General features: G+C 42.9%; 1 protein-coding gene and 1 long non-coding RNA gene across 8 annotated transcripts in view; one reads left to right on the top strand and one right to left on the bottom strand.

Moving 5' to 3' along the window:
• The window catches only part of LOC138852881 (uncharacterized), a 112,507-nt gene that overhangs the window by 43,338 nt on the left and 41,669 nt on the right, over positions 1-27,500 (top strand). The gene's annotated exons all lie outside the window — the stretch shown is intronic.
• Positions 20,938-27,500, bottom strand: part of Cdep (Chondrocyte-derived ezrin-like domain containing protein) — a 628,747-nt gene continuing 622,184 nt past the window's right edge. For all 6 annotated transcript variants that reach the window (XM_070086348.1, XM_070086350.1, XM_070086352.1 and 3 more), the window contains one exon: positions 20,938-22,986. In XM_070086348.1, the coding sequence (XP_069942449.1) occupies positions 22,866-22,986 (121 nt within the window). In that variant the 3' untranslated portion in view covers positions 20,938-22,865. The remainder of the gene's footprint in view (positions 22,987-27,500) is intronic.

Here is a 27,500-nt window from a genome sequence, read left to right as displayed (position 1 = left end):
TTCTGGAGGTCAGGTCCTCAAAATACATGCAATCCACAGCCATAAATTACCAGCGTTACCGGTTTAAATTCAATAGTTGTTCACATCTTATAGATCCAACTTGTGTGGGAGTAGGTGGGCATTAAAGGAGGTACACAGCCTCTCCCTGCTTAACGACAGAGTTGTTTCTAAGACCAGGTTGGTAAACAAATTTGTCGCTAAGGAGCATACTGTAATGGTAGTGGGCTTGTTTAATAGTTTTAATGTCACCTTTGCACCATTTATAACATTTTTAGTATATTTTTGAATGTTTATACAGTAGTGTACTGTGTATTCAGTGGCGTCGTAAGGTGGGGGCGGGCCACCCGGGGTGACACCATAGAGCCTCTAAAGGTGACAATAATGCACAAAACAGTGCTGCAGCAACATAAGAGAAAAATCCTTCATTTCTATGTAGCCTCTTGTATGATTACAAAGTACAAATAGGCCTATATAAGGAAAAATCATTGATTTTGATGATGTGATAGATGATTTTGCAGGATTGAAGGCAAAGAAATTTAAGATCAGGTTCACTGAGATGTTGGAACTAGTTTCTCTGATATTGCAATGTTTTTCTTTATTTTTCAAGTTTTTTTTTTTTGCTTGAAGATGAATAAATGTAGGATCTGTTGCATGTACTCAATGGTATTTGAGTGTTTCCTCAATATTACTATGATTATTTATTTTATCATTAATACAGTTAAAGTATTCTCCTGTTCGGTTTATGGCCCTTAAACGTTCTCATTGCTAAACATTACTCGCTGGGCATGCAGTAGTGACATAACTGAAGTTTATTTCCCCCCCCCCCCCCATTCTTCTGCCCTTGGATTATGCCCTGGGTGACTCCAACCCTAGCAATGCTACTATGTATGTTGTAATAAGCAGAATAGAGGAAGTTAGGTCTAATATACATTATTTAGGTATGCATACTGGCCAGAGCCCGTCATAAGTTCGAGTCATTGGTAAGCACGTATGTCGCTAAGTGTGGAGAGGCTGCATAGTGCTGTGACTCATTGTACTTAGTCCCATCTATCTCCAAAGTACATGTGATCTGTCAACAATAATTGTGGCAAGTTAATGTCTAAAATTTGGTATTTATAATTAGGATATCAGTGATGAGAAATATTATCCAGTCTCTATATATAATTGTCTATAATGATAATTAGTGATCCTATTAACCATTTCTGGAGATAGTCCTTAAGTTTATGTATACTTCACAGCCTATAATTTGCCAGAGTTACTAGTTTTATTAAAGTTAATCCATAATTTTTATAGCTCCATTTGTGTGGTTTGGAGTGAGTGGGCATCAAGGGAGGTGCAGTGTTGCCACCTTCTGTACCTGAAGTCTCGTCTAACTCTGCGGTGCAATGAACATCAGTGAGTGCCATTTTAGTTGTACCTGGCTCAGATTATATGCATGTAAGAATTCAGGTTATTGCCTGTGAACCTCATGCACATAATTTCTCACATTATCACCTCTTACAATAACAGGGAAAACTGTTAATACAAGAGGCATGGAAACTTAAAAGTACTTGGGATGAAGCACTGGAGACCTTGAATTTACCTGGAGAGAGTTGCGGGGGTCAATGCCCCCGTGGCCCAGTCTGAGACCAGGCCGCCTGGTGAATCAGAGCCTGATCAACCAGGCTGTTACTGCTGGCTGCACACTAACGTATGAGCCACAGCCCGGCTGGTCAGGAACCGACTTTAGGTGCTTGTCCAGTGCCAGCTTGAAGACTGCCAGGGGTCTGTTGGTAATCCCCCTTATGTATGCTGGGAGGCAGTTGAACAGTCTCGGGCCCCTGACACTTATTGTATCGTCTCTTAACGTGCTAGTGACACCTCTGCTTTTCATTGGGGGATGTTGCATCATTTTAAAAAAATAGGAAGTGTGAAGGCTTACTCAGCCCTGTAACAACTTCAGACAGTAAAGTGTTAAATTAGCGTTGAATTCAGTTATTTATATTTTTCCTTTTTCATTTTCTTTAATGTAGGATTAATATTTCATATTTAAGTGTTTTATATTTTATATTTTCTACATAATAAAGTGTTTGTTTCTGTTATTATTTCTTTTTCTATTCACTAATTTTCCTGAGGAGGAGCCAGCCTGGGTAATACTGTTTGAAGTTGTTACAGGGCTGAGTAAGCCTTCACAAGTGGCGACCTTGCCAGGATCAACTCTACTGAATCAAGATTCAACTCCATCTCGAATCTACCATTGGAACTTCAACGCCGCATACCACAGACGGTTACCACCAGCCATGAGTAATCATTCTCTATGGTAGGACTACAGTACAGGTATTTGAAAGATTTGGTGATTGTTATAGTCTCAATTTATTGTAAGTCAAGTCAGGCAGGATATAATATTTAATTCTGCCACCTAATTGTGTGTGAGCTTGAAACACTGGAGGATTAGACTCTAGGGACCCAAGATTTTCCAGTGACAACTTGTTTCATTGAGCTCTTCATTATATCAAGGGAACTGTCATAGGACACTCTTGATTTGTTGGTGAGAAGATTGGATGGTCAAGGGACCCCATTCTACTTACTGTTTGCTCGGAGCCGGCATAGAACCCTTCGTTTTCATTAATACATATTGTTTAATTGAAGCAGGGATCGAGCCCTCTGGTTTATTTACAGTTTGAGCAGAGCAGGAATTGAACCCTCCGTTTTCTTTAATGCCCGTTTCATTTTCCCCTGATAGTTTAAGTTATTCTTGCAAGTATGGATGAATACCAGTTTTGGATGAATGCTGGAAGTAAGTTAGGAATAACAGGGAAAAATTTAGAATCTTTCATTAGTGCTAAGATCCAGGAAAGACTTGAAAGAGAGAGAATTGAGAGAGAAGAAAGACAGAAAGGGAAAGAGAAGAGAATAAGGAGAGAGAGAGAATCAAAAGAAGAGAAAAAGGAGAAAGAGAACCTTGAAAGACAGGAGAAAAAGGAGAGAGAGAGAAATCCGAGAAAGACAGAAAGAGAGCGAGAAGACCAAAAAGAGCGTGATAGACTTGATCATGAGGAGAGAGCAAAAGTACGTGAGGAACAAGCTAAGATACGTGAAGAACAAGTTAAATTAAGAGAACTTGAGGAAAGAGAAAAGGATCGCGAGCTCGAAAAATCTCGCCTTGAATTAGAGAATAAAAAGTTAACTTTTACACAACAACAATTAGAGGAAGGAGTAATGGAACAACGTGCAGTCAGTGCACATATTCCAACACCTAATTTACCTCCCTTCACAGAGGGGGAAGACATAACTTCATACATTATCAGGTTTGAAAATACCGCTACCCTCTGTGAATGGCCTGCTGACACCTGGGCTACCAGGTTAGGAATGTTATTTTCTGGTACTGCTTTGAATATCTATGCAACTTTGTCGCAGGATATCATATGTAATTATAACCTACTAAAGAAGGCAATCCTTAAAGCATATCAAAAAACCACTATTTCTTACAGGAAAGATTTCAGGTATGCCACCTTACAGCCTGGCCAGAACTTTCAACAGTTACAGGTAACACTTTCGTTTGTTCGACTTTTGGATAGAGAGTTCAGGAATTGATCACAGTTATGAATCTCTTCGAGACTTCATGGTTGCTGACCAGTTCCTGACAGCTCTTCCTCACCAGATACGAACATTCATTAGAGAACGTAACCTGATTAGAGCTGAGGAAGTTGCTGAGGCTGCTGACCTATATGCTGAGGCTCACAATTCCTATAAAGACCTAAAGGGATCGAACCCTAAGGGCAAGGGTTCATCAGACCTTAAGAAATCAAAGCCTCTAGTGGAAAGTAAAATGACTTCTTTTATTCCTGTTTGTCATTTGTGAGGTGTTAAGGGACATAAACGTCCAGATTGTCCTAAGAAGGTCCAAAAAGTTGGAAGATGTTTTAAAGACTGTAATGACCAAGCACCCTTCTGTTCAGGAACAGTTAATGGACTTAATGTATCTACCATTTTACGAGACACTGGATGCACATGTATAGTAATTTCTGATAAGCTGTTCCCTAATCTTAAAGAAACTCATTCCTCTGCTATACTTTCAGACTACTTGGGCCGTACAGACACTTTTCCTACCATCCGTTGTTACATTAGGTCTAAATGGTTCACAGGTTGGTCTGAAGCCGTACTAGCTCCCATCACTTCTTGCTCCGTACTAATAGGTAATGTAAAAGGTGCCATTCTTCCTTCTGAGGTTAACCTTTCATCACCAAAGATGGACATAGGTGTTTCAGATCCTCTTCCTGTAGAGTCGGAGAAGCCCCTCGAAAGGTCAGATGAGACAATGTCTCGTGAGATTCATGTGGGATTAAAAACCAGTGATGCTTCTCTCGAAAGCGAGGTAGTAGGATCACCAGTTCACTTGTTAGATGAAAGTGAAGATATCACCTCCGATACCATAAATGTCTTGACTAGGGCTCAGACCAAAGCCCATGCTTCCCCTACTGTCCATCCTTTGATTTTCCCTGACTTTAAGCCTTTAGACATATCGAAGGACTCCTTTGTCAATTTACAACGTAATTGCCCTTCTCTTCAGAATTGCCATAATGCCGCTAAACAAAATCAAGTTATCCAAAGGAAAAACTTTTCATATAAATTTGAATATATAAAAGATATCTTGTACAAGTCAGTATTCAAATTAAATTCAGATGAGATACTATTCCATCTTAGTTGTTCCAAGTCAATGCAGAGAGACTGTTCTTAAAATGGCTCATGACCTGCCAGTGGCCGGACATTTCTCGCATCGTAAAACCTTAAATAAAATTAGGGAAACCTATTTTTGGCCAAAAATGTCCTCAGATGTCACTACCTATTGTAGATCGTGTAAAGTTTGCCAACTGTCATCCTCCCGAGGTACCAGGCGAATACCTATGGTCAAAATGCCTATTTTTACGGTACCGTTTGAAAGAGTAGCTATTGACATCGTTGGTCCTTTATCTCCACTTTCATCTGGGGGACATGGATATATATTAACACTAGTTGATTATGCTTCGAGTTTCCCTGAAGCCGTTCCCTTAAAGACCATAACTACTACAGAGGTGGCTGAAGCCCTTTTGTCCATCTTCTCCAGAGTGGGCATCCCTAGAGAAATTTTGTCTGACCGTGGGACACAATTCACATCTGACTTAATGCAACATCTATACCAACTTCTGGGAGTGAAGCCTCTCTTCACCACACCCTATCATCCCAGCTGTAATGGGAGGATTGAGCGCCAGCATTCGATTCTCAAGTCCATTTTAAGGAAACTTTGCTCCCTTAAACCTAAGGAGTGGCATCGTTACCTACCCTGTGCTTTGTTTGCCATGAGGGAAGTTCCCAGTGACTCTTTGGGGTTTTCACCTTTTGAACTTCTCTATGGTAGACAGGCCAGAGGTCCACTGTCCATCCTTCATGACTTACGGACTAATGAGGAGGTAAATGCTGAGGTTCAGTCTTCTTACCAGTTTCTCCTTGACCTTAGATCCAAACTTGAGGAGACCTCTGACATAGTTTCGAAAAACATAAGCTTGTCAGTGGACCAGTGCAAAACCTATTTTGATTCCAAAAGTCAGAGGAGAAGTTTTAAAGTAGGTGATGAAGTTCTTGTACTTTTGCCTATCAAGTCAAATAAATTATTAGTAGCATGGAAAGGTCCATATAAAGTATTAAAAATTTGTGGGAAAGTTGACTACCTCATAGAAGTCAAGGGGAAACCTAAGCTTTATCATATCAACATCCTTAAGAAATATTACCGAAGAAATTCGGTTAACTGCCTTAACAACTTTGACTTAGTTTTTCCACACAAACTTGATAAGACAACTGAAGAATGTAAAGTGTGCGTAATTGACACCTCTAACTTAGACTATGATGAAGAACTACATGACTTGGTGACTCTTGACCACTCGGATGCAACCAACATTAATATTAATGAATCTTTGGATGACCATAAGAGACATGAACTACTTCAATGTGTGAGTAACTTTTCAGACGTCTTTACTGATATTCCAGGTGTTACCTCCACGGTAGTCCATAAGATTGACTTAATGACAGACAATCCTATCAGACGAAAATTATACCCAGTTCCAGTTCACCTTAGGGATGCATTTGACCGAGAGGTAGACAAATTATTAAAACTAAAGATCATTGAACCTTCAATATCTTCATATTGTTCACCAGTAGTCATGGTTAAGAAGGAGGATAATTCGTATAGACTTGCTATTGACTTCAGAGGCCTTAATGCTATAACTCGGTGGGATGCTGAGCCTATGCCCTTAATAGATAGCGATCTACACAAATTTTATGACTTCCTTCTTTTCAGAGATTGATATTGCGCAGGCATATCAAGTAATGCTAGATCCTTCTTCTAAGCAGTACACCGCTTTTCCTACACACCAAGGACTGATGCAATATAGAACTATGCCCTTCGGTTTGGTAACTGCCTGTGCTACCTACGTGAGACTGATGAGAAAGGTCTTGGGTAATATGCCAAATGTTTCAGTTTATTTTGATAACATTTACGTAATGACATCTACGTGGGGCGAACATATCCAAACATTAACATCAGTTTTGCGTAGGTTACGCTCACATGGCCTCACTGCCAAGCCGAAGAAATGCTTCCTTGGGTATAACAAGATTAGATATCTTGGACTGATACTTTCTAATAACTCTCTGCAGCCTCTCCCCAGTAAGATCAAAGCTTTATTAGAATTTAAATTCCCCAAAACCAAGAAGCTCATGCGTAGCTTTCTTGGTTCTGTAAATTTTTATGCACGGTTTATCCCGAATCTTGTTGATCTTACAGGCATCTTATCGGACTTCCTTAAAAAGTCTGGAAAGGAACGTCTTGAACTTTCCGACGTAGCTCGGGAAAAGTTTAATGAGATTAAAAGTATCTTTTCGAAAGACCCTATACTTAAGATTCCAGATATTAATAAAACATTTTGTTTGAGAACTGATGCCTCCAATACTGGCTTAGGTGCAGTGTACTACAATACCATGATGGTACTCCCTTCCCTGTATGCTTCCTAAGCCGGAAACTCCTTCCCGCAGAAACAAGATACTCCACAATAGAAAAGGAATGTTTAGCCCTTGTGTGGGGTATCTCCTAACTTAAATTTTATTTGCTGGGAAAAGAATTCATTTTAGAAACGGACCACAAACCTTTGATATACCTAGAAACTTTTAAGGGAACCAACAGTCGCCTCTTGAGGTGGACATTGGCACTCCAGGCTTTTAAGTTCCATATTGTGTATATCAATGGTTCATCCAATTATTTCCCTGACTGGTTAAGTCGTAACAGTCAGTAGAAGATTTGTTGCCTTACGCGACTTCCACATGTTATAACTTTTTCCTCGCCTATTCTTCTTATACTCCTTGACTATAAGTCTTGGTATGGGGGAGTGTGAGGGAAAAGTTCAATAGATAGGAGTAGCAATATAGTAACAATAGTTTCATTACTGGCTACTAGTTAAGGTAGGGTAAGTCACGCTCCCTCGCCTTTCTTCCCCCTCCCCGAAAGTGATAGTTTCATTGCCGGCTACTAGTTAGGGTAAGTCACGCTCCCGTTTTTCCCGCCTTTTCTCCCCCCCACCCCTAAAGTGATAGTTTGATTGCCGGCTGCTTGTTAACGTAGGGTCAGTCTAGCTCCCGCTATACCTTCCCCTCCCTCTTTCTTCCCTCCCCCCTCGAAAGGTGACGTATGGGGCTCTGGTCAAACAGTAAATCACTCGACTCGCAGCTCCCAACACTACTGTAAGTACATGCCTGCCTTGTATTCTAGTGGATTTATTGGTTAAAAGCTTCACTTTTGACCAATAATAAACTTTAGTCCTTTCAGTCTTGCTCTAGGTTGACTGTTGTAATAATCACCACGTCTTTTGAGTAATGTACACTGCCATGGAGAGTGATTATTTAAGCAGTGGGTAACCTGTCTCTTTTCAGCTTGGATGACAGTGAGGGTCACCTGTCAATCGAGAAGAACAGGAGAAGGACTAACGTCCAGAGACTTCCCCATTTTGCATTTAATTTTTAATGCCACTAGGGCCAGCTTCAGAGTCACTGGACTTCTTTCGCACAAGATATCTGTCCATAGTGGCCTGTACCTCTCGTTCCTTTATCACTTCCCTAAAGTGTTTCACAACATTGTCAGTGTACAGGTTGCCAACACGGCTTGCAATAGCTGTGTGAGGGTGATTTTCATCCATGAAGGTTTGCACTTCAAGCCACTTTGCACAGATTTCCTTTATCTTTGTAGTAGGCAACTTCTTCAATTTCTCTCTCCCCTCCTCTGAACCAGTTTCCCCAGGTCTGGCCTCTTGCTCTTGAAGTTGATCTATCAGCTCATCAGTGGTTAGTTCTTCATTGTCCTCCTCCACCAACTCTTCCACATCCTCCCCACTAACCTCCAACCCCAAGGACTTTCCCAATGCCACAATGGATTCCTCAACTGGCACAGGATTCTCAGGGTTAGCCTCAAACCCTTCAAAATCCCTTTTGTCTACACATTCTGGCCACAGTTTCTTCCAAGCAGAGTTCAAGGTCCTCTTAGTCACTTCCTCCCAAGCCTTACCTATAAGGTTTACACAATTGAGGATATTAAAGTGATCTCTCCAAAACTCTCTTAGTCAGTTGAGTTTCTGAGGTCATTACAAAGCACCTTTCAAACAGAGCTTTTGTGTACAGTTTCTTGAAGTTGGAAATAACCTGCTGGTCCATGGGCTGCAGGAGAGGAGTGGTATTAGGAGGCAAAAACTTCACCTTAATGAAGCTCATGTCCCCATAAAGTCGCTCTGCCACGTCTGTAGGATGACCAGGGGCATTGTCTAACACCAGGAGGCACTTAAGTTCTAATTTCTTTTCAGTTAGGTAATCTTTCACATTGGGGGCAAATGCATGGTGTAACCAGTTATAGAAAAATTCCCTAGTGACCCATGCCTTACTGTTTGCCCTCCACAGCACACACAAATTATCCTTGAGGACATTCTTTTGCCTGAACGCTCTGGGAGTTTCAGAGTGATACACTAATGTACCTGTGCACCTGTATGAAATTGCAGGACGTAACCCCACATCATTGCAGCGGTGAAGAACCTGCTTTCCTGTCATCGGGATACTACTCACGGCGTTAATCTGTGAAGAACTAGCCAGTGGTGGTCACCAACACCTGCGACCCCCCCCCCCCCATCATCAGCAACGGCTACGATTTCAACAAGCAGTGTCACCAACACCAGACACCCAAGTGTTAAATTAGCGTTGAATTCAGTTATTTATATTTTTCCCTTTTCATTTTCTTTAATGTAGGATTAATATTTCATATTTAAGTTTTATATTTTCTACATAATAAAGTGTTTGTTTGTCTGTTATTATTTCTTTTTCTATTCACTAATTTTCCTAAGGAGCCAGCCTGGGTAATACTGTCTGAAGTTGTTCCACGGCTGAGTAAGCCTTCACAGGAAGAATTAATAGGAAATTGGTATACCTGGAGTTTACCTGGAGAGAGTTCCGGGGGTCAACACCCCCGCTGCCCGGTCTGTGACCAGGCCTCCTGGTGGATCAGAGCCTGATCAACCAGGCTGTTACTGCTGGCTGCACGCAAACCAACGTACGAGCCACAGCCCGGCTGGTCAGGAACTGACTTCAGGTGCTTGTCCAGTGCCAGCTTGAAGACTGCCAAGGGTCTGTTGGTAATCCCCCTTATGTATGCTGGGAGGCAGTTGAACAGTCTCGGGCCCCTGACACTTATTGTATGGTCTCTTAACGTGCTAGTGACACCCCTACTTTTCATTGGGGGGATGTTGCATCGTCTGCCAAGTCTTTTGCTTTCGTAGTGAGTGATTTTCGTGTGCAAGTTCGGTACTAGTCCCTCTAGGATTGTCCAGGTGTATATAATCATGTATCTCTCCCGCCTGCGTTCCAGGGAATACAGGTTCAGGAACCTCAAGCGCTCCCAGTAATTGAGGTGTTTTATCTCCGTTATGCGCGCCGTGAAGGTTCTCTGTACATTTTCTAGGTCAGCAATTTCACCTGCCTTGAAAGGTGCTGTTAGTGTGCAGCAATATTCCAGCCTAGTTAGAACAAGTGACCTAAAGAGTGTCATCATGGGCTTGGCATCCCTAGTTTTGAAGGTTCTCATTATCCATCCTGTCATTTTTCTAGCAGATGCGATTGATACAATGTTGTTGTCCTTGAAAGTGAGATCCTCCGACATGATCACTCCCTGGTCTTTGACGTTGGCGTTTCGCTCTATTTCGTGGCCAGAATTTGTTTTGTACTCTGATGAAGATTTAATTTCCTCGTGTTTACCATATCTGAGTAATTGAAATTTCTCATCGTTGAACTTCATATTGTTTTCTGCAGCCCACTGAAAGATTTGGTTGATGTCCGCCTGGAGCCTTGCAGTGTCTGCAATGGAAGACACTGTCATGCAGATTCGGGTGTCATCTGCAAAGGAAGACACGGTGCTGTGGCTGACATCCTTGTCTATGTCGGATATGAGGATGAGGAACAAGATGGGAGCGAGTACTGTGCCTTGTGGAACAGAGCTTTTCACCGTAGCTGCCTCGGACTTTACTCTGTTGACGACTACTCTGTGTTCTGTTAGTGAGGAAATTATAGATCCATCGACCGACTTTTCCTGTTATTCCTTTAGCACGCATTTTGTGCACTATTACGCCATGGTCACACTTGTCGAAGGCTTTTGCAAAGTCTGTATATATTACATCTGCATTCTTTTTGTCTTCTAGTGCATTTAGGACCTTGTCGTAGTGATCCAATAGTTGAGACTGACAGGAGCGACCTGTTCTAAACCCATGTTGCCCTGGGTTGTGTAACTGATGGGTTTCTAGATGGGTGGTGATCTTGCTTCTTAGGACCCTTTCAAAGATTTTTATGATATGGGATGTTAGTGCTATTGGTCTGTAGTTCTTTGCTGTTGCTTTACTGCCCCCTTTGTGGAGTGGGGCTATGTCTGTTGTTTTTAGTAACTGTGGGACGACCCCAGTGTCCATGCTTCCTCTCCATAGGATGGAAAAGGCTTGTGATAGGGGCTTCTTGCAGTTCTTGATGAACACAGAGTTCCACGAGTCTGGCCCTGGGGCAGAGTGCATGGGCATGTCATTTATCGCCTGTTCGAAGTCATTTGGCGTCAGGATAACATCGGATAGGCTTGTGTTAATCAAATTTTGTGGCTCTCATAAAAAATTCATTTTGATCTTCGACTCTGTCTGGTTAGCAGCTTGCTAAAAACTGAGTCATATTGGGACTTGAGTAGCTCACTCATTTCCTTGCTGTCATCTGTGTAGGACCCATCTTGTTTAAGTAGGGGCCCAATACTGGACGTTGTTCTCGACTTTGATTTGGCATAGGAGAAGAAATACTTTGGGTTTCTTTCGATTTCATTTATGGCTTTTAGTTCTTCCCGCGATTCCTGACTCCTAAAGGATTCTTTTAGCTTAAGTTCGATGCTTGCTATTTCTCTGACCAGTGTCTCCCTACGCATTTCAGATATATTGACCTCTTTTAGCCGCTCTGTTATTCTTTTCCGTCGCCTGTAAAGGGAGCGCCTGTCTCTTTCTATTTTACATCTACTCCTTTTTCTTAGAGGAATAAGCCTTGTGCATACATAGTGCCACAGAGTTAATCTGTTCTAGGCATAAGTTGGGGTCTGTGTTGCTTAGTATATCTTCCCAGCTTATATCGGTTAGGACTTGGTTTACTTGGTCCCACTTTGTTTTTGTTATTGAAGTTGAATTTGGTGAATGCTCCCTCGTGACTAGTCTCATTATGTCGGTCTGGGGCTCCACGCATACATGCCTGAACCTCAATTATGTTGTGATCTGAATATATTGTTTTTGATATGGTGACATTTCTTATCAGATCATCATTGTTAGTGAAGATGAGGTCTAGTGTATTCTCCAGTCTAGTAGGCTCTATTATTTTCTGGTTTAAATTGAATTTTGTGCAGAGATTTAAAAGCTCGTGTGAGTGTGAGTTTTCATCAGAGCTGCCTCCTGGTGTTATTACTGCAACAATATTATTTGCTATATTCCTCCATTTTAGGTGCCTTAAGTTGAAATCCCCCAGGAGCAAGATGTTGGGTGCAGGAGCTGGAAGATTTTCCAGACAGTGGTCAATTTTTAACAGCTGTTCCTGGAATTCCTCTTCAAGGGGGGCTCCTTGGCGTGGTGAAGAGGCTCTTGGTCTGAGGAATTAGCCCTGTCGGTCTTCTTCCTCAGACCGAACCTAATTGCCCCCCATTCTCCCCTCCCCTATCCCATCCTCCCCTTTTTCCATTCCTCCTCCTCCTCCCCACCCCTCCCTTTTGCCCTTCCTCTTTTTGGCCTTTGGGATTTCTCCCACAGGCGCGCTAGTTCCTAGGTAGGGGAAAGGACACCGGGGTCCATCCCATTCCGTTGAGGTTCTTGGCGGTGGCGTAGTTTGCCGTGGAATCTGGATTGCCTGGGGATGTCCCAATACCTCTCCGGTATCCCGGAGTAGCTTTGGGTGTCTTTCGGGCGACGGGTGTATCTCTGGAAGCCACCTTTCGGATTCCGGGGGTGGTGGCCGAAGGAGGTATGCTTTGTGGCGGATATCCGGCCGCCCTCTCTTTTGTCCACCGAGGTAGCTCGGCAGATGTGAGGTTGCTATCCCGGATTGCTGGTTTACTGGCATGAAGGGTAGGGTATGGCACGGGTTCCATGCTGCATCTGCGCTACTAGCGGTGTTGAGGTCCTCTTGGGCGCGGAGGGAGATTTCCGGCCCTTTCATTCCTCCTGGGAACTATTCCTCCCTGCTCCCCCCTTTTTTATTCTTTTTTTTATTTTTATTTTCTTTTCTTTCTTTTTTTTTCTTAAAAACAAAAAGCAAAGGAGTAACCTAACCATGGCAGCCCTAGTCCATGAACCCACTACCCCCGGGCCCCTTCTTGATACCGCACCCCATTCTGACCCTGCCTTGTGTTTAGATCACTCTTCGGACACTCCTGATGCCCCTGTACCTCTTGCTGGTGCTGTTTCACTCGCTTCAGGTACCAGGGCTTCGACTGACTCCTTCGATTTGTCTGAACTCCGCTCTCCTTTGACTATGCTTCCGGCTTCTCCCTCTACGGTACGGCAATTTTCGAATCGCCTGCCCATTTCGCGCCGGACCAACTCCGGTCCTACTCCTAAATGCCAACGTCAATATCCTGATGATGCTCCTTCGTTACCTTCCCATTCTACTCGGAAAAGACCGACACGTCAAGCACTCCCTCTCCACGCTCAGTTTCGGACCACACAATGGACTAAATTCTTTACTTTAAGACCAACTTCTTCTGCCTACCTTTCTGACCATAGTATTGGCAAAGCTCTCCTGCGTCATGTTGGTAGAGATATTTCATTTCATGCTCTAAAGAGAGGTATGTGCATCGCACTGTCCAGAATGCTACCCAAGCTCATGATCTTTCTCTCCTTTCGAATATCGATACTACTCCTATCACTATTGAAAAACATCTTTCTCTCAATTCTTGTAGTGGTACTGTCATTCTGCCCCATACCATAGTCCAACAGAATTTCCAGTCATGTGGCAATGACATTTTTGAACAGCTGGAACTCCAGGATCTCCCAATCCTCAACGTAGACACTTATGTCCTTCCTGCCCGGGGGCGGAGACGTTACCCTTGCAATGTGGCTCGTTTAACTTTTGACAGCCGAGAACTCCCGTCCTCTGTATATGTCGTGGGACATCGGTTACAAGTTCGAAAGGTGATACCTACACCGCAACAATGTAGAAATTGCTGGCGTTTTGGTCACCCAGCGAAATATTGCAGATCTACGGCCGAATGCCCAGTCTGTGGTGCCGACGACCATTCTAATACATCTTGCAGTCAACCTCCATCTTGCCTTAATTGTAATGAAGCTCACCCTTCGTACTCCCGCCGTTGCCAGGTCTACTTAAATGAACGTGAAATCCGTTGCCTCAAAGAGGCAGAAGGTCTCCCTTATGCTATGGCAGTTACTCATCTCCGCCTCCAAGGGAGACTACCCCGTGTTTCTTATTCTCGTGTTTCCAAACATCCCCCCACTTCTGGGGTCCCATCTTCTGCAGCCTCCTCTGTTGTTACCCCTCCCATAGCCACTACGGCATCTAATCCTTTTGCTGTCCTTGGCTCTGACGTCCCGACTACAACTCAGTCTGTTCTCACATCTTCGCGTCCTTCCTCACAAGCCCCAGTATCGACAAGACCTCGTATGACACCTAATACCAATCGACCCTCTACTCAGAAGTCCAAAAAATCCACATTGCTCAAATCTTCTTTGCCCCTTCCTTCCCTTCTTCCACCTCCACACTTTACCTTTCCAGTCTCTGTACCTAGTTCTTTCCCTCTCTGGCTCTATTACAAGTGTGGAGATTCACCCTCCTCCTGGTACTATGCCTTCCACCCCTGTCCCCTCCCAAGTTTCTCCCTCTTCTGCCACCTCCCAGGTTTCTGCCTCTTCTGTCCCCCCCACACTTCATCTCCAGTCCCTTACACTCTTCCCTCCCCCTCTACTTTGGCACAGTCCATTACTGTCCCAATCTTTACTCACCCTCCTCCTTCTATCTCCAATATGGTCTCCCATACATCTTTGAATTCAGAAACACTTGAAGCCATTTCAGAGACTAAACCTTCAATGGACACTGATTCACTTCCTGTTCCTTCTCTTCCCTCTCCTCCATCTTTACAACCCCATTCTTCGCAACGCTCCATTCCTTCGCTACTTGAACGTTTTCCAATGCCACCACACGTTGACTTTTCTAACCCCTCTAGTCCGTAGGTGCCTTTACCTACAGATTCCTGGTATTTTCTTCATTGCCAATCATGGCCTATTTACAGAGGAATATCTGCGGCCTCGGGGGTAATCGGGGTGAGCTTCAGATGTTGCTTTCCAGGTTTTCCCCTGTTGGTGCTTGCTTACAAGAACCAAAATTACACTCGGCTGTTTTCCAACCTATCTCAGGCTATAATTTATTGTATTCTTCGGATCCTTTCTCAGATGGGACCTTTAATGAAAGTGCCCTTCTTCTATGCAATGATATTCCGTACTGTCAACTATTTGTCCATACCTCGCTGCATTACACTGCAGCCCGTATCCACTTGAATAAGTGGTTTACAATATGTTCTTTATATCTCTCTCCTTCTCGAGCATTTTCTATCCCAGACTTTGCCTTTCTTGTTTCATCCTTACCACCACCACTTCTGTTATTGGTGATTTTAATGCTCACCATTTCCTCTGGGGGGGGGTCTCATTGTGACTCACGTGGCATCCAGTTGGAGGCTTTTCTCGCCTCTCAACCCCTCCATGTTTTAAATACGGGTACTCCCACCCATTTTGATCCTCGTATTCATACTCTCTCTTGCATTGATCTATCAGTCTGCTCTTCCTCCACTGCACTAGACTTCACCTGGTCTGTTCTACCAGACTTACATGACAGCGATCATTTTCCGATCATTCTTACTTCTCCTTCCTATTCACCACCTTTCCATAGCCCTCGCTGGCAATTTGATAGGGCAAATTGGGATCTTTATTCACACCTCACTGCTTTTAGTGAGGTTCCTTCTTCACCCTCCATTGATGAGCTCCTACACCTCTTCTCGACGTCAGTTTATACCGCAGCTTCTCATTCTATACCCCAAACCTCAGGCAGGCATTCTCAGAAGTGCGTGCCTTGGTGGTCTCCTGCTTGTGCTCGTGCAGTACGTTTGAAACGCGCTGCATGGGGCAGGTACCGGTAAAATAGAACCGCTGAGAGACTTCTTGATTTTAAGCAGAAGCGTGCGATCGCTCGCCGTGTCATCCGTGAAGCTAAACGCACTTGTTGGCGAGACTGTTTCCACCATCACCTCTGCTTCTTCTATGAGTGCAGTCTGGAAAAAACTGAGGAAATTGAGTGGTAAATACTCTCCTGACCCGGCTCCTGTTCTACGGGTCGCTGGTGTTGATGTAGCAAACCCTCTCGACGTTGCCATTGAACTTGGCACACATCTGGTCCGTATTTCCCGAGGGCTCCATCTTTGCCCCTCGTTTCTTTCCTCAAAGTCTGCCAGAGAGTTAGTACCCTTGGACTTTTCTTTTCTCAGAGAAGAACAGTATAATGTGCCTTTTACACTTCAAGAACTAGAGGCAACGCTCTCAGCTTGCCGATCATCGGCAGCTGGGCCTGACGACATTCATATTCGTATGTTACAACATTTACATCGGTCAGCCCTTGTAGTCCTCTTACACCTCTTCAATCTTATTTGGGCACAAGGAGTTCTTTCCCAGCTGTGGAAATCTCCCTTTCCACAAACCGGGTACTACAGGACATGATGCCTCCCACTATCGTCCCATCGCTCTTACTAGTGCAGTTTGCAAAGTGATGGAACGTCTCGTAAATTGAAGTTTAATGTGGTATTTAGAGAGACACAACAGTCTCTCCGCTAGTCAATATGGCTTTCATAAGGGTCGTTCTACCATAGACCCCTTACTACGCTTAGATATGTATGTTCGTAATGCCTTTGCGAATAATCACTCAGTTATTGCCATATTTTTTGACCTTGAGAAGGCATATGACACAACTTGGAGGTATAATATTTGGCCCAGGCCCATTCCTTAGGCCTCCGAGGCAATCTACCATCCTTCCTTAAGAACTTTTTGACTGACAGACATTTCCGTGTTCGAGTCAATAATGTTCTTTCCCTGGACTTCGTCCAAGCTGAAGGTGTCCCTCAGGGATGTGTTCTAAGCACAACACTTTCTCCTTGCTATAAATGATTTGGCCTCTGTTCTTCCACCCAATATTTGGTCATCACACTATGTTGATGACTTCGCTATTGCTTGTGCAGGCGCTGACTGTCATCTTATTGCAGTTTCTCTCCAGCATGCGGTCGACCTTGTTTCCACTTGGGCCACCACGCATGGGTTTAAATTTTCAAGTACCAAAACTCGCCAAATTACTTTCACTAGACGCTCTGTTATCTCCGATCATCCTTTGTATCTCTCTGACTCCCGTATCCCCGAACATGATAGTCAGGTTTCTAGGCCTTCTCTTTGACCGTCGGTTATCCTGGAAACCTCACATTACCTCTCTGAAGGCAACTTGTCACAGCCGGCTAAACCTTCTTAAAACCCTTGCTCATCTTTCCTGGGGAGCTGATGGTCGAACTCTGCTTCTCGTACATTCAGCCCTCGTTTTATCGAAACTCGATTATGGTGACCAGATTTATTCCGCGGCCTCTCCTGCTACTCTCTCTAGCCTTAACTCTATCCATCACCAAGGATTACGTTTGTGCCTTGGTGCTTTTCGCTCTTCCCCTGTTGAGAGCCTCTATACAGAAGCGAATGTTCCATCCTTGTCTGATCGCCGTGATGCCCATTGCCTTCGCTACTATGTACGCTCTCACGATCTACACAATGCTTCCATTTATAGAATGGTCACCGATATTAGTAGACATTCTTTATTCGTTTGCCGCCCCTGTTTGCTCCGTCCCTTTTCTCTTCGCCTACATTCACTCTTGTCTTCCCTTCAATTACCACCTTTATATGTTCATGTAGCATCTCGCTTTTCCCTACCCCCCTGGAAAGTTCCAGCTGTTGTGGTCGTTCTTTCACACTCCCTTGCTCGAAAGCTCAACTGACTACGGTGGCTTCCCGCTCTCTTTTTCTTTATCACTTCCACTCCCATTCTCATGCTACCGCTGTGTACACAGATGGCTCTAAGTCTTCAGACGGCGTCGGATTCGCAGCAGTGTTTCCGGACAGCGTCATGCAGGGGCATTTACTATCTTCAGCTAGCATTTTTACTGCTGAACTGTATGCCATTCTTGCAGCATTTATTCGTATCGCATCTTTGACTGTGTCATCATTTGTAGTAGTCTGACTCCCTTAGTGCTCTACAGGCTATACGAAAATTTGATACATCTCGTCCCCTAGTTCTCCGTATCCAACTTTGGCTACGCCGTATCTCTACCAAACATAAAGATATTGTTTTTTGTCGAGTCCCTGGTCATGTCGACATACAGGGCAATGAACAGGCAGACACTGCTGCGCGGTCAGCAGTACATGACCTACCAATTTCCTATCGAGGTGTTCCATTTCTGGACTATTTTGCTGCAATAGCTACCCACCTTCGCACCCGTTGGCAACAACGTTGGTCAGCTCTGCTCGGTAACAAACTTCATTCTATTAAACCGAGCATAGGTTACTGGCCGTCTTCTTGTCATCAGTGCCGAGGTTGGGAGGCCACTCTCTCCCGCCTTCGCATTGGCCACACTCTCCCGCCTTCGCATTGGCCACACTCGTCTTACTCGTGGGTATCTCATGGAGAGGCACCCTGTTCCTCTCTGTGAGCAGTGTCCAGTTCCAGTATCGATTAGCCACATTCTGTTAGACTGCCCTCTCTATCAACGAGCACACAGAATTTACCTCCAATGTCGTCTTCGTTCTACTACTTTCTCTTTACCTTCCCTTCTTGCTGATGGACCCTCCTTTAATCCTGACTCTCTCATTGACTTCTTGACAATGACCGAGTTACTCCACAAACTCTGATACTTTTCGCACTCCCCTCAGCCCTTTCTAGTTCAGTCTCTTGCTGTATAGCCCTTGTGGCTTAGTGCTTCTTTTTTGATTATAATAATAATAGTTCAGTCTCTTGCTGCCCTTTACCCTTTCACCATCCATTACCACGCTGTTATCCGTAACCTATTACTCGTCCATCTCCCTTTTGCCAACTGATGCCCTCGCTTCCTTCCTGCCCTGCAGCGCTGTATAGCCCTTGTGGCTTAGTGCTTCTTTTTTTATAATAATAATTTGAGTTTTCTTCTATTTTCTTTCTAGTTGTTCTTGTTTATTTCCTCTTGCCTCCATGGGGAAGTCGAACAGAATTCTTCCTCCATAAGCCATGCGTGTTGTAAGAGGCGACTAAAATGCCGGGAGCGAGGGGCTAGTAACCCCTTCTCCTGTATATATTACTAAATGTAAAAGGAGAAACTTTCGTTTTTCCTTTTGGGCCACCCTGCCTCGGTGGGATACGGCCGGGGTGTTGAAAGAAATATATTCTTTCTATCTATCCCCTCAAGGAAGGTTCCTTGATGTTGGTGAGGGGCTCTTGATTTAGGGAATTGGATCTGTGCTCCAGTTCCCCGAATTAAGCCTGAATGCCTTCCACATCCCCCCCCCCCAGGCGCTGTATAATCCTCCGGGTTTAGCGCTTCCCCCTTGATTATAATACTAATAATAATCTTTCTATCTATTGTAGGTAGTAGGTTGGTAGACAGCAACTTCCAAGGGAGGTACTTCCGTCCTGCCAAGCAAGTGTAAAACTGAAGCCTGTAATTGTTTTACACGATGGTAGGAATGCTGGTGTCTTTTTTTTCTGTCTCGTACACATGCAAGATTTCAGGTACGTCTTGCTACTTCTACTTGCACTTAGGTCACTCTACACATACATGTACAAGCATATATATACACACCCCTTTGGGTTTTCTTCTATTTTCTTTCTAGTTCTTGTTTATCTCCTCTTGCCTCCAGCAGCGCTGTATAGCCCTTGCGGCTTAGCGCTTCTTTTTGATTATAATAATCCTCTTACCTCCATGGGGAAGTGGGACAGAATTCTTCCTCCGTAAGCCATGCGTGTTGTAAGAGGCGACTAAAATGCCGGGAGCAAGGGGCTAGTAACCCCTTTCTCCTGTATATATTACTAAATGTAAAACTCTCGTTTTTCCTCTTGGGCCACCCCGCCTCGGTGGGATACAGCCGGTGTGTTGAAAGAAAGATGATGTAATTGTAGTTCATTGTTGTGATGTATTATGTTGTTTTTACTGCTTAAGACTACAAATATAACAAATAACAGTATTTCTTACCTTAAATTGTGGGTGCTGGTGTTTGTGGATGATTGTGAAGAGAGTGGAGAGTTATGCTGTGGCCCTACTGGTTTGAGATGGATGGTAGAGGTTCTGGTACAGAAGTTGATGGTTGTACTGGAGTGTCTAACTTGGTCATTCAGTCATATATTTCTAGACAATATGTGACCACCTAGGTAGTAGGTTGGGGGTAATACTATCCTGCCAAGTGAGTGTACAACGGAAGCCTGTAATCGTTTTGTGATGGTAGGATTGCTGGTCACTTTTCTGTCTCATAAATATGCTACATCTTGCTACTTACACTTAGGTCACACTACACATACATGTACAAGCACCTATATACATACCCCTCTGGGTTTTCTTTCTAGTTTTTGTTCTTGTTCATTTCATCTTACCTCCATGGGGAAGTGAAACAATTCTTCCTCCGTAAGTCATGTGTGTTGTAAGAGGCGACTAAAATGCCGGGAGCAAGGGGCTAGTAACCCCTTCTCCTGTGTATATTACTAAATTTAAAAGGAGATACTTTCATTTTTTCTTTTGGGCCACCCTGCCTTGGTAGGATACAGCTGGTTTGTTGAAAGAGGAAGTATGTGACCAGTAGGTGAAAATGTTTACCTCTCAGTGTGTTTGTGACTATATGATTACTATTTCAGTACCTAATATTAGTGTCAGAACAGAGATTGGCCATAAAATTGCAAGAACTACTATAAATTGTAGTTATCAGAACATAAAAATTATATAAAGTAAAAAGGAAAAAAGGTATAACATCAGATGATCATCCAGCACGAACTTCATGGCCTTGTATCTTGGTAAGTACTTATCCTAAAAAAAAAAAAAATTTTTTTTTTTTTTAAACAAAATTGCCCTTTTTTTTTTTTTTAAATCAAACTATTTCAAGCACTAGCAGTGAAAACGTAGCTCAACATTTGGACAGTTAACAGGCTAAAACAATATTCTAAATTTTCTGTTTAGTAATTAAACAAAGAAATCTATATTTTGACTTGGCAACTTCTTAAGAACTCTTTGTACAAATATTCATTGAAAATGTGTAATGTTATTACTGGGGAATAGTCCTCACTAAATAATTCAAGAACTAGCTCTATTATTTATTGCAATAATACAGATCTAAGGTGGTAAGGCAGGGTCAAGGCAATGCAAGTGAAGAAAATTTACAAACAAATAATAGGTCAGTTTAAAACATTTGAGCACAACATGCATGAGAATGAAAAATCAATTTTTGACAAAAAAAAAAGGAGAAAGCCTTTTCATCTGAAATCTCAACACTTTGATAAAGCTTATTTAATGTCAACAGAGTTTGTATGGTTTCAAAAAGATCATGGCACACTTGAGAAAGAAAAGTTTTTATTATTGATTCAAAATATATCCAGATTAATTTTTTAGTATGTTCTATGGTCGGATGACAAATTTTTTTTAACCTTAATTATTAAATACGACGAAATGCCACACTTGACAATGTTGAACTGAAGAGCATTATTATTGTACCCACTATAACAGTAAATCATATAAAGACTAAAATTAAAAAAAACGTGAGATTCTATGAATGGATTTTTTATAAATTTTTTGGTACACATTTAGTTGACAACTATGATGCTATACGAACATCTCTCACCAATGACTATTATGGACTAGGACCCCCAAATAATTCTCTAATACTTACATAATATGAACTGGTAAATTCCAGCACTAAGAATGAATTCTATCTAATAATATTAATCACAACTTTGAATAACAGTATAAACATATACATAAACTACCTAAACCAAATTTAGAGTCAATAAATGAATATATTTATGAAGTGTAAGCAATAAACAATTGTATGCTTTTTTTTTTTTTCTAACGAGCAATAACTTATTGGTACACAACCTACATTTGCTGTTGCTAACAAGGCGTTTGTAACCTCACTGCTAACTTTCTTGTAAGAGGGTTCCCATTAGCAAACTTATCTACATTTTACTGATGCACCATAATATTAAATAGCACTCTTTCATACTATTAAAATTTACTCACAAATCCTCAACCTCAATGATAGTAGAAAAATGATATGATTTGGCATTTGTCAAAATATTAACAAATTTCAATTTGTGAAATAAATCTTGATGAACAAGATTTAGCTGCTTGGTCCTCTACATCAAAACTGTAAATATATTCTAAATATTACACTGTACAATCTTGTATATGAAATTTCTTCAAAATATCATGGCTTTCTTTTAATGAAAACACATTTTTGTGTAAAACTCAAGTGATATGCAGTCATCACTATGTAAACAAAATGTCATAATTCTTGAAAGGGTATACATACTTTGTTTTAAAATAAGCCTATGCAAAAATGCTACTTATACAAGACATAATTTATACATAAAATTTGTAATAGTTAACATTTTTTGGAGGGGTAGGCCTTCACCTATATTTAAAATACAGTATTTACACTAACTTCTTAGTACTATAAAAATATTAAACAATTTGAGAGGCATCAACCATCTTGAACAGTTTGTAAACAATTTACTTTACAACCTGCTTTTAGTTGTTAAATTAAAATACGCTTGCAAATAAAAAAAAAAAAAGAGAAAGGATCCTCATTCTCAGTTCTTAACTTCTGCAAAATTACACACACACACGTGCACACAAGCATGCGTACATACATGCTCTCTCACACACACACGAGGAAACCTTGCTACTTCATGGCTATTATGCAGATATAACATGGCATTTCCTTATTATCCCAGATTTATGGCATATAAAATTAACTTGATAAAAAACAGAAAATCTGCATTGGAGTCTTAATATGGTTAATTTGAAAATCACTGTTGACATTAGGAAAATTATTAGTCTACAGAGACCAAGTGATTATTAAATGATACAATTTCTTTTAAAACACAAGATAATTTATGCACTTTTTTAACCTATATTAACAATGGCATGTAAGTTTGCCGAGATGCTTCCTTGGGCAGTGATGCAATGAAGTTATGACAGTACTGTTCACAAAACCCTTCTGTATTCAACTTCACAGCCTGATGCTTTCATTCTCGCTCTCTTTCCTGGAGAACAGACGAGTTCTTGCAGAGTTTTGTGTGGCAGTTGCTATTACCTCCATCCAACGGGAAAATGTAAATTCTGATTCAGCTCTGAAAAGGTACAGTAATGTTTTACTAACACTGCATACACAAGTCAGTAAGTTACTCTTTCATCCCAATATTCCCATAATATAATTTCAATATTTACTTTTGAACCTATTGTCCATTGTTGACAATAGGCTCCTCTCTTCTATGTGCATCGTTCCAGTCACGGTATTGTGCCCTTTTTATGTTATTTATTGGCAGGATATAAGTGAATCATGTTTCACAATAAGCATTTTAGAATATATGAATATATCCTTTGGTTTATATAAATTATTCACTGTAATTAATAGAACTACTGTACAACTATGATAAATTTCTTTAGTGTTAAGTAGTCAGTAATCCATTAAATTAAGTTGGCCCATAATGCCTAGGCATAACAGAGGCTCTCTTTGCATTGCAACCCATTATTGTAAACACACAATCTCAATGTATTACTTGCAAAGAAATAAATGAATTTGAATTATGTTTCTAGGTTGAATTTTTTATTGTAAAAATAAATTAAAATGTTTAACTGATCAATATAGTCATAACTGTAAAGTGTTACAATCATGTAAGTAAATAAACAAACAAAATAACACACACATGCTCTTATTTATTTTTAACTTGGCAATCATCTCCTGCCAAAGTAGGATGACCCAAATACAAAAAAGTTCACCAACATTCACTCAGTCATCAGCTTTTCATGTGTCCTTCTTCCTCAGACCGAACCTAATTAACCCCCATTCTCCCCTCCCCTATCCCATCCTCCCCTCCCCTTTTTCCATTCCTCCTCCTCCTCCCCACCCCTCCCTTTTGCCCTTCCTCTTTTTGGCCTTTGGGATTTCTCCCACAGGCGCGCTAGTTCCTAGGTAGAGGAAAGGACACCGGGGTCCATCCCATTCCGTTGAGGTTCTTGGCGGTGGCATAGTTTGTCGTGGAATCTGGATCGCCTGGGGATGTCCCGATCCCTCTCCGGTATCCCAGAGTAACTTTGGGTGTCTTTCCGGCAATGGGTGTATCTCTGGAAGCCACCTTTCGGATTCCGGGGGTGGTGGCCGAAGGAGGTATGCTTTGTGGCGGATATCCGGCCGCCCTCTCTTTTGTCCACCGAGGTAGCTCAGCAGATGTGAGGTTGCTATCCCAGATTGCTGGTTTACTGGCATGAAGGGTAGGGTATGGCACGGGTTCCATGCTGCATCTGCGCTACTAGCGGTGCTGAGGTCCTCTTGGGAGCGGAGGGAGATTTCCAGCCCTTTCATTCCTCCTGGGAACTATTCCTCCCCGCTCCCCCCTTTTTTTTTATTCTTTTTTTATTTTTATTTTCTTTCTTTTTTTTTTCTTAAAAACAAAAAGCAAAGGAGTAACCTAACCATGGAGAACCCACTCCATGAACCCACTACCCCCGGGCCCCTTCTTGATACCGCACCCCATTCTGACCCTGCCTTGTGTTTAGACCACTCTTCGGACACCCCTGATGCCCCTGTACCTCTTGCTGGTGCTGTTTCCTCACCCGCTTCAGGTACCGGGGCTTCGACTGACTCCTTCGATTTGTCTGAACTCCGCTCTCCTTTGACTATGCTTCCGGCTTCTCCCTCTACGGTACGGCAATTTTCGAATCGCCCGTCCATTTCACGCCGGACCAACTCCGGCCCTACTCCTTAACACCAACGTCAATCTCCTGATGATGCTCCTTCGTTACCTTCCCATTCTACTCGGAAAAGACCAACACGTCAAGCACTCCCTCTCCACGCTCAGTTTCGGACCACACAATGGACTAAATTCTTTACTTTAAGACTGACTTCTTCTTCTGCCTACCTTTCTGACCATAGTATTGGCAAAGCTCTCCTGCGTCATGTTGGTAGAGATATTTCATTTCATGCTTTCAAGAGCGGTACACGCATCATCACTGTCCAGAATGCTACCCAAGCTCATGATCTTCCTCTCCTTTCGAATATCGATACTACTACTACTATCACTATTGAAAAACATCTTTCTCTCAATTCTTGTAGTGGTACTGTCATTCTGCCCCATACCATAGTCCAACAGAATTTCCAGTCATGTGGCAATGACATTTTTGAACAGCTGGAACTCCAGGATCTCCCAATCCTCAAAGTAGACACTTATGTCTTTCCTGCCCGGGGGCGGAGACGTTACCCTTGCAATGTGGCTTGTTTAACTTTTGACAGCCGAGAACTCCCATCCTCTGTATATGTCGCGGGACATCGGTTACAAGTTTGAAAGGTGATACCTACACCGCAACAATGTAGAAATTGCTGGCGTTTTGGTCACCCAGTGAAATATTGCAGATCTATGGCCGAATGCCCAGTCTGTGGTGCCGACGACCATTCTAATACATCTTGCAGTCAACCTCCATCTTCGTACTCCCGCCATTGCCAGGTCTACTTAAATGAACGTGAAATCCGTTGCCTCAAAGAGGCAGAAGGTCTCCCTTATGCTATGGCAGTTACTCATCTCCGCCTCCAAGGGAGACTACCCCGTGTTTCTTATTCTCGTGTTTCAAAACATCCCCCCACTTCTGGGGTCCCATCTTCTGCAGCCTCCTCTGTTGTTACCCCTCCCATAGCCACTCCGGCATCTAATCCTTTTGCTGTCCTTGGCTCTGACGTCCCGACTACAACTTGGTCTGTTCTCACATCTTCGCGTCCTTCTTCCCAAGCCCCAGTATCGACAAGACCTCGTACGACACCTAATACCAATCGCCCCTCTACTTCTCAAAAGTCAAAAAAATCCACATTGCTCAAATCTTCTTTGCCCCTTCCTTCCCTTCTTCCACCTCCACACTTTACCTTTCCAGTCTCTGTACCTAGTTCTTCCCCTCTCTGGCTCTATTACAAGTGTGGAGATTCACCCTCCTCCTCGTACTATGCCTTCCACCCCCGTCCCCTCCCAAGTTTCTTCCTCTTCTGCCACCTCCCAGGTTTCTGCCTCTTCTGTCCCTCCCCCCACACTTCATCTCCAGTCCCTTACACTCTTCCCTCTACTTTGGTACAGTCCATTACTGTCCCAATCTTTACTCACCCTCCTATCTCCAATATGGTCTCCCATACATCTTTGAATTCAGAAACACTTGAAGCCATTTCAGAATATATTGCAGAGACTAAACCTTCAATGGACACCGATTCACTTCCTGTTCCTTCTCTTCCCTCTCCTCCATCTTCACAACCCCATTCTTCACTGCTTGTATGTCTTCCAATGCCACCACACGTTGACTTTTTTTTCTAACCCCTCTAGTCCGTAGGTGCCTTTACCTACAGATTCCTGGTATTTTCTTCATCGCCAATCATGGCCTATTTACAGTGGAATATCCGCGGCCTCAGGGGTAATCTGGGTGAGCTTCAGATGTTGCTTTCCAGGTTTTCCCCTGTTGGTGCTTGCTTACAAGAACCAAAATTACACTCGGCTGTTTTCCAACCTATCTCAGGCTATAATTTATTGTATTCTTCGGATCCTTTCTCAGATGGGACCTTTAATGGAAGTGCCCTTCTTCTACGCAATGATATTCCGTACTGTCAACTCTTTGTCCATACGTCGCTGCATAACACTGCAGCCCGTATCCACTTGAATAAGTGGTTTACAATATGTTCTTTATATCTCTCTCCTTCTCGAGCATTTTCTATCCCAGACTTTGCCTTTCTTGTTTCATCCTTACCACCACCACCTCTGTTACTTGATTTTAATGCCCACCATTTCCTCTGGGGGGGGGGGTCTCATTGTGATTCACGTGGCATCCAGTTGGAGGCTTTTCTCGCCTCTCACCCCCTCCATGTTTTAAATACGGGTACTCCCACCCATTTTGATCCTCGTACTCATACTCTCTCTTGCATCGATCTATCAGTCTGCTCTTCCTCCACTGCACTAGACTTCACCTGGTCTGTTCTACCGGACTTGCATGACAGCGATCATTTTCCAATCATTCTTACTTCTCCTTCCTATTCACCACCTTTCCGTAGCCCTCGCTGGCAATTTGATCGGGCAAATTGGGATCTTTATTCACTCCTCACTGCTTTTAGTGAGGTTCCTTCTTCACCCTCCATTGATGACCTCCTACACCTCTTCTCGACGTCAGTTTATACCGCAGCTTCTCATTCTATACCCCAAACCTCAGGCAGGCATTCTCAGAAGTGCATGCCTTGGTGGTCTCCTGCTTGTGCTCGTGCAGTACGTTTGAAACGCGCTGCATGGGGCAGGTACCGGTACAATAGAACCACTGAGAGACTTCTTGATTTTAAGCAGAAGCGTGCGATCGCTCGCCGTGTCATCCATGAAGCTAAACACACTTGTTGGCGAGACTGTTTCCACCATCACCTCTGCTTCTTCTATGAGTGCAGTCTGGAAAAAAGTGAGGAAATTGAGTGGTAAATACTCTCCTGACCCGGCTCCTGTTCTACGGGTCGCTGGTGTTGATGTAGCAAACCCTCTCGACGTTGCCATTGAACTTGGCACACATCTGGTCCGTATTTCCCGAGGGCTCCATCTATGCCCCTCGTTTCTTTCCTCAAAGTCTGCCAGAGAGTTAGTAC

Source organism: Cherax quadricarinatus, chromosome 18 (assembly GCF_038502225.1).
Source record: "Cherax quadricarinatus isolate ZL_2023a chromosome 18, ASM3850222v1, whole genome shotgun sequence".
NCBI lineage: Eukaryota > Metazoa > Arthropoda > Malacostraca > Decapoda > Parastacidae > Cherax > Cherax quadricarinatus.
Note: the sequence above shows the minus strand (reverse complement) of the source record. Positions and strands in the feature narration are given on the sequence as shown.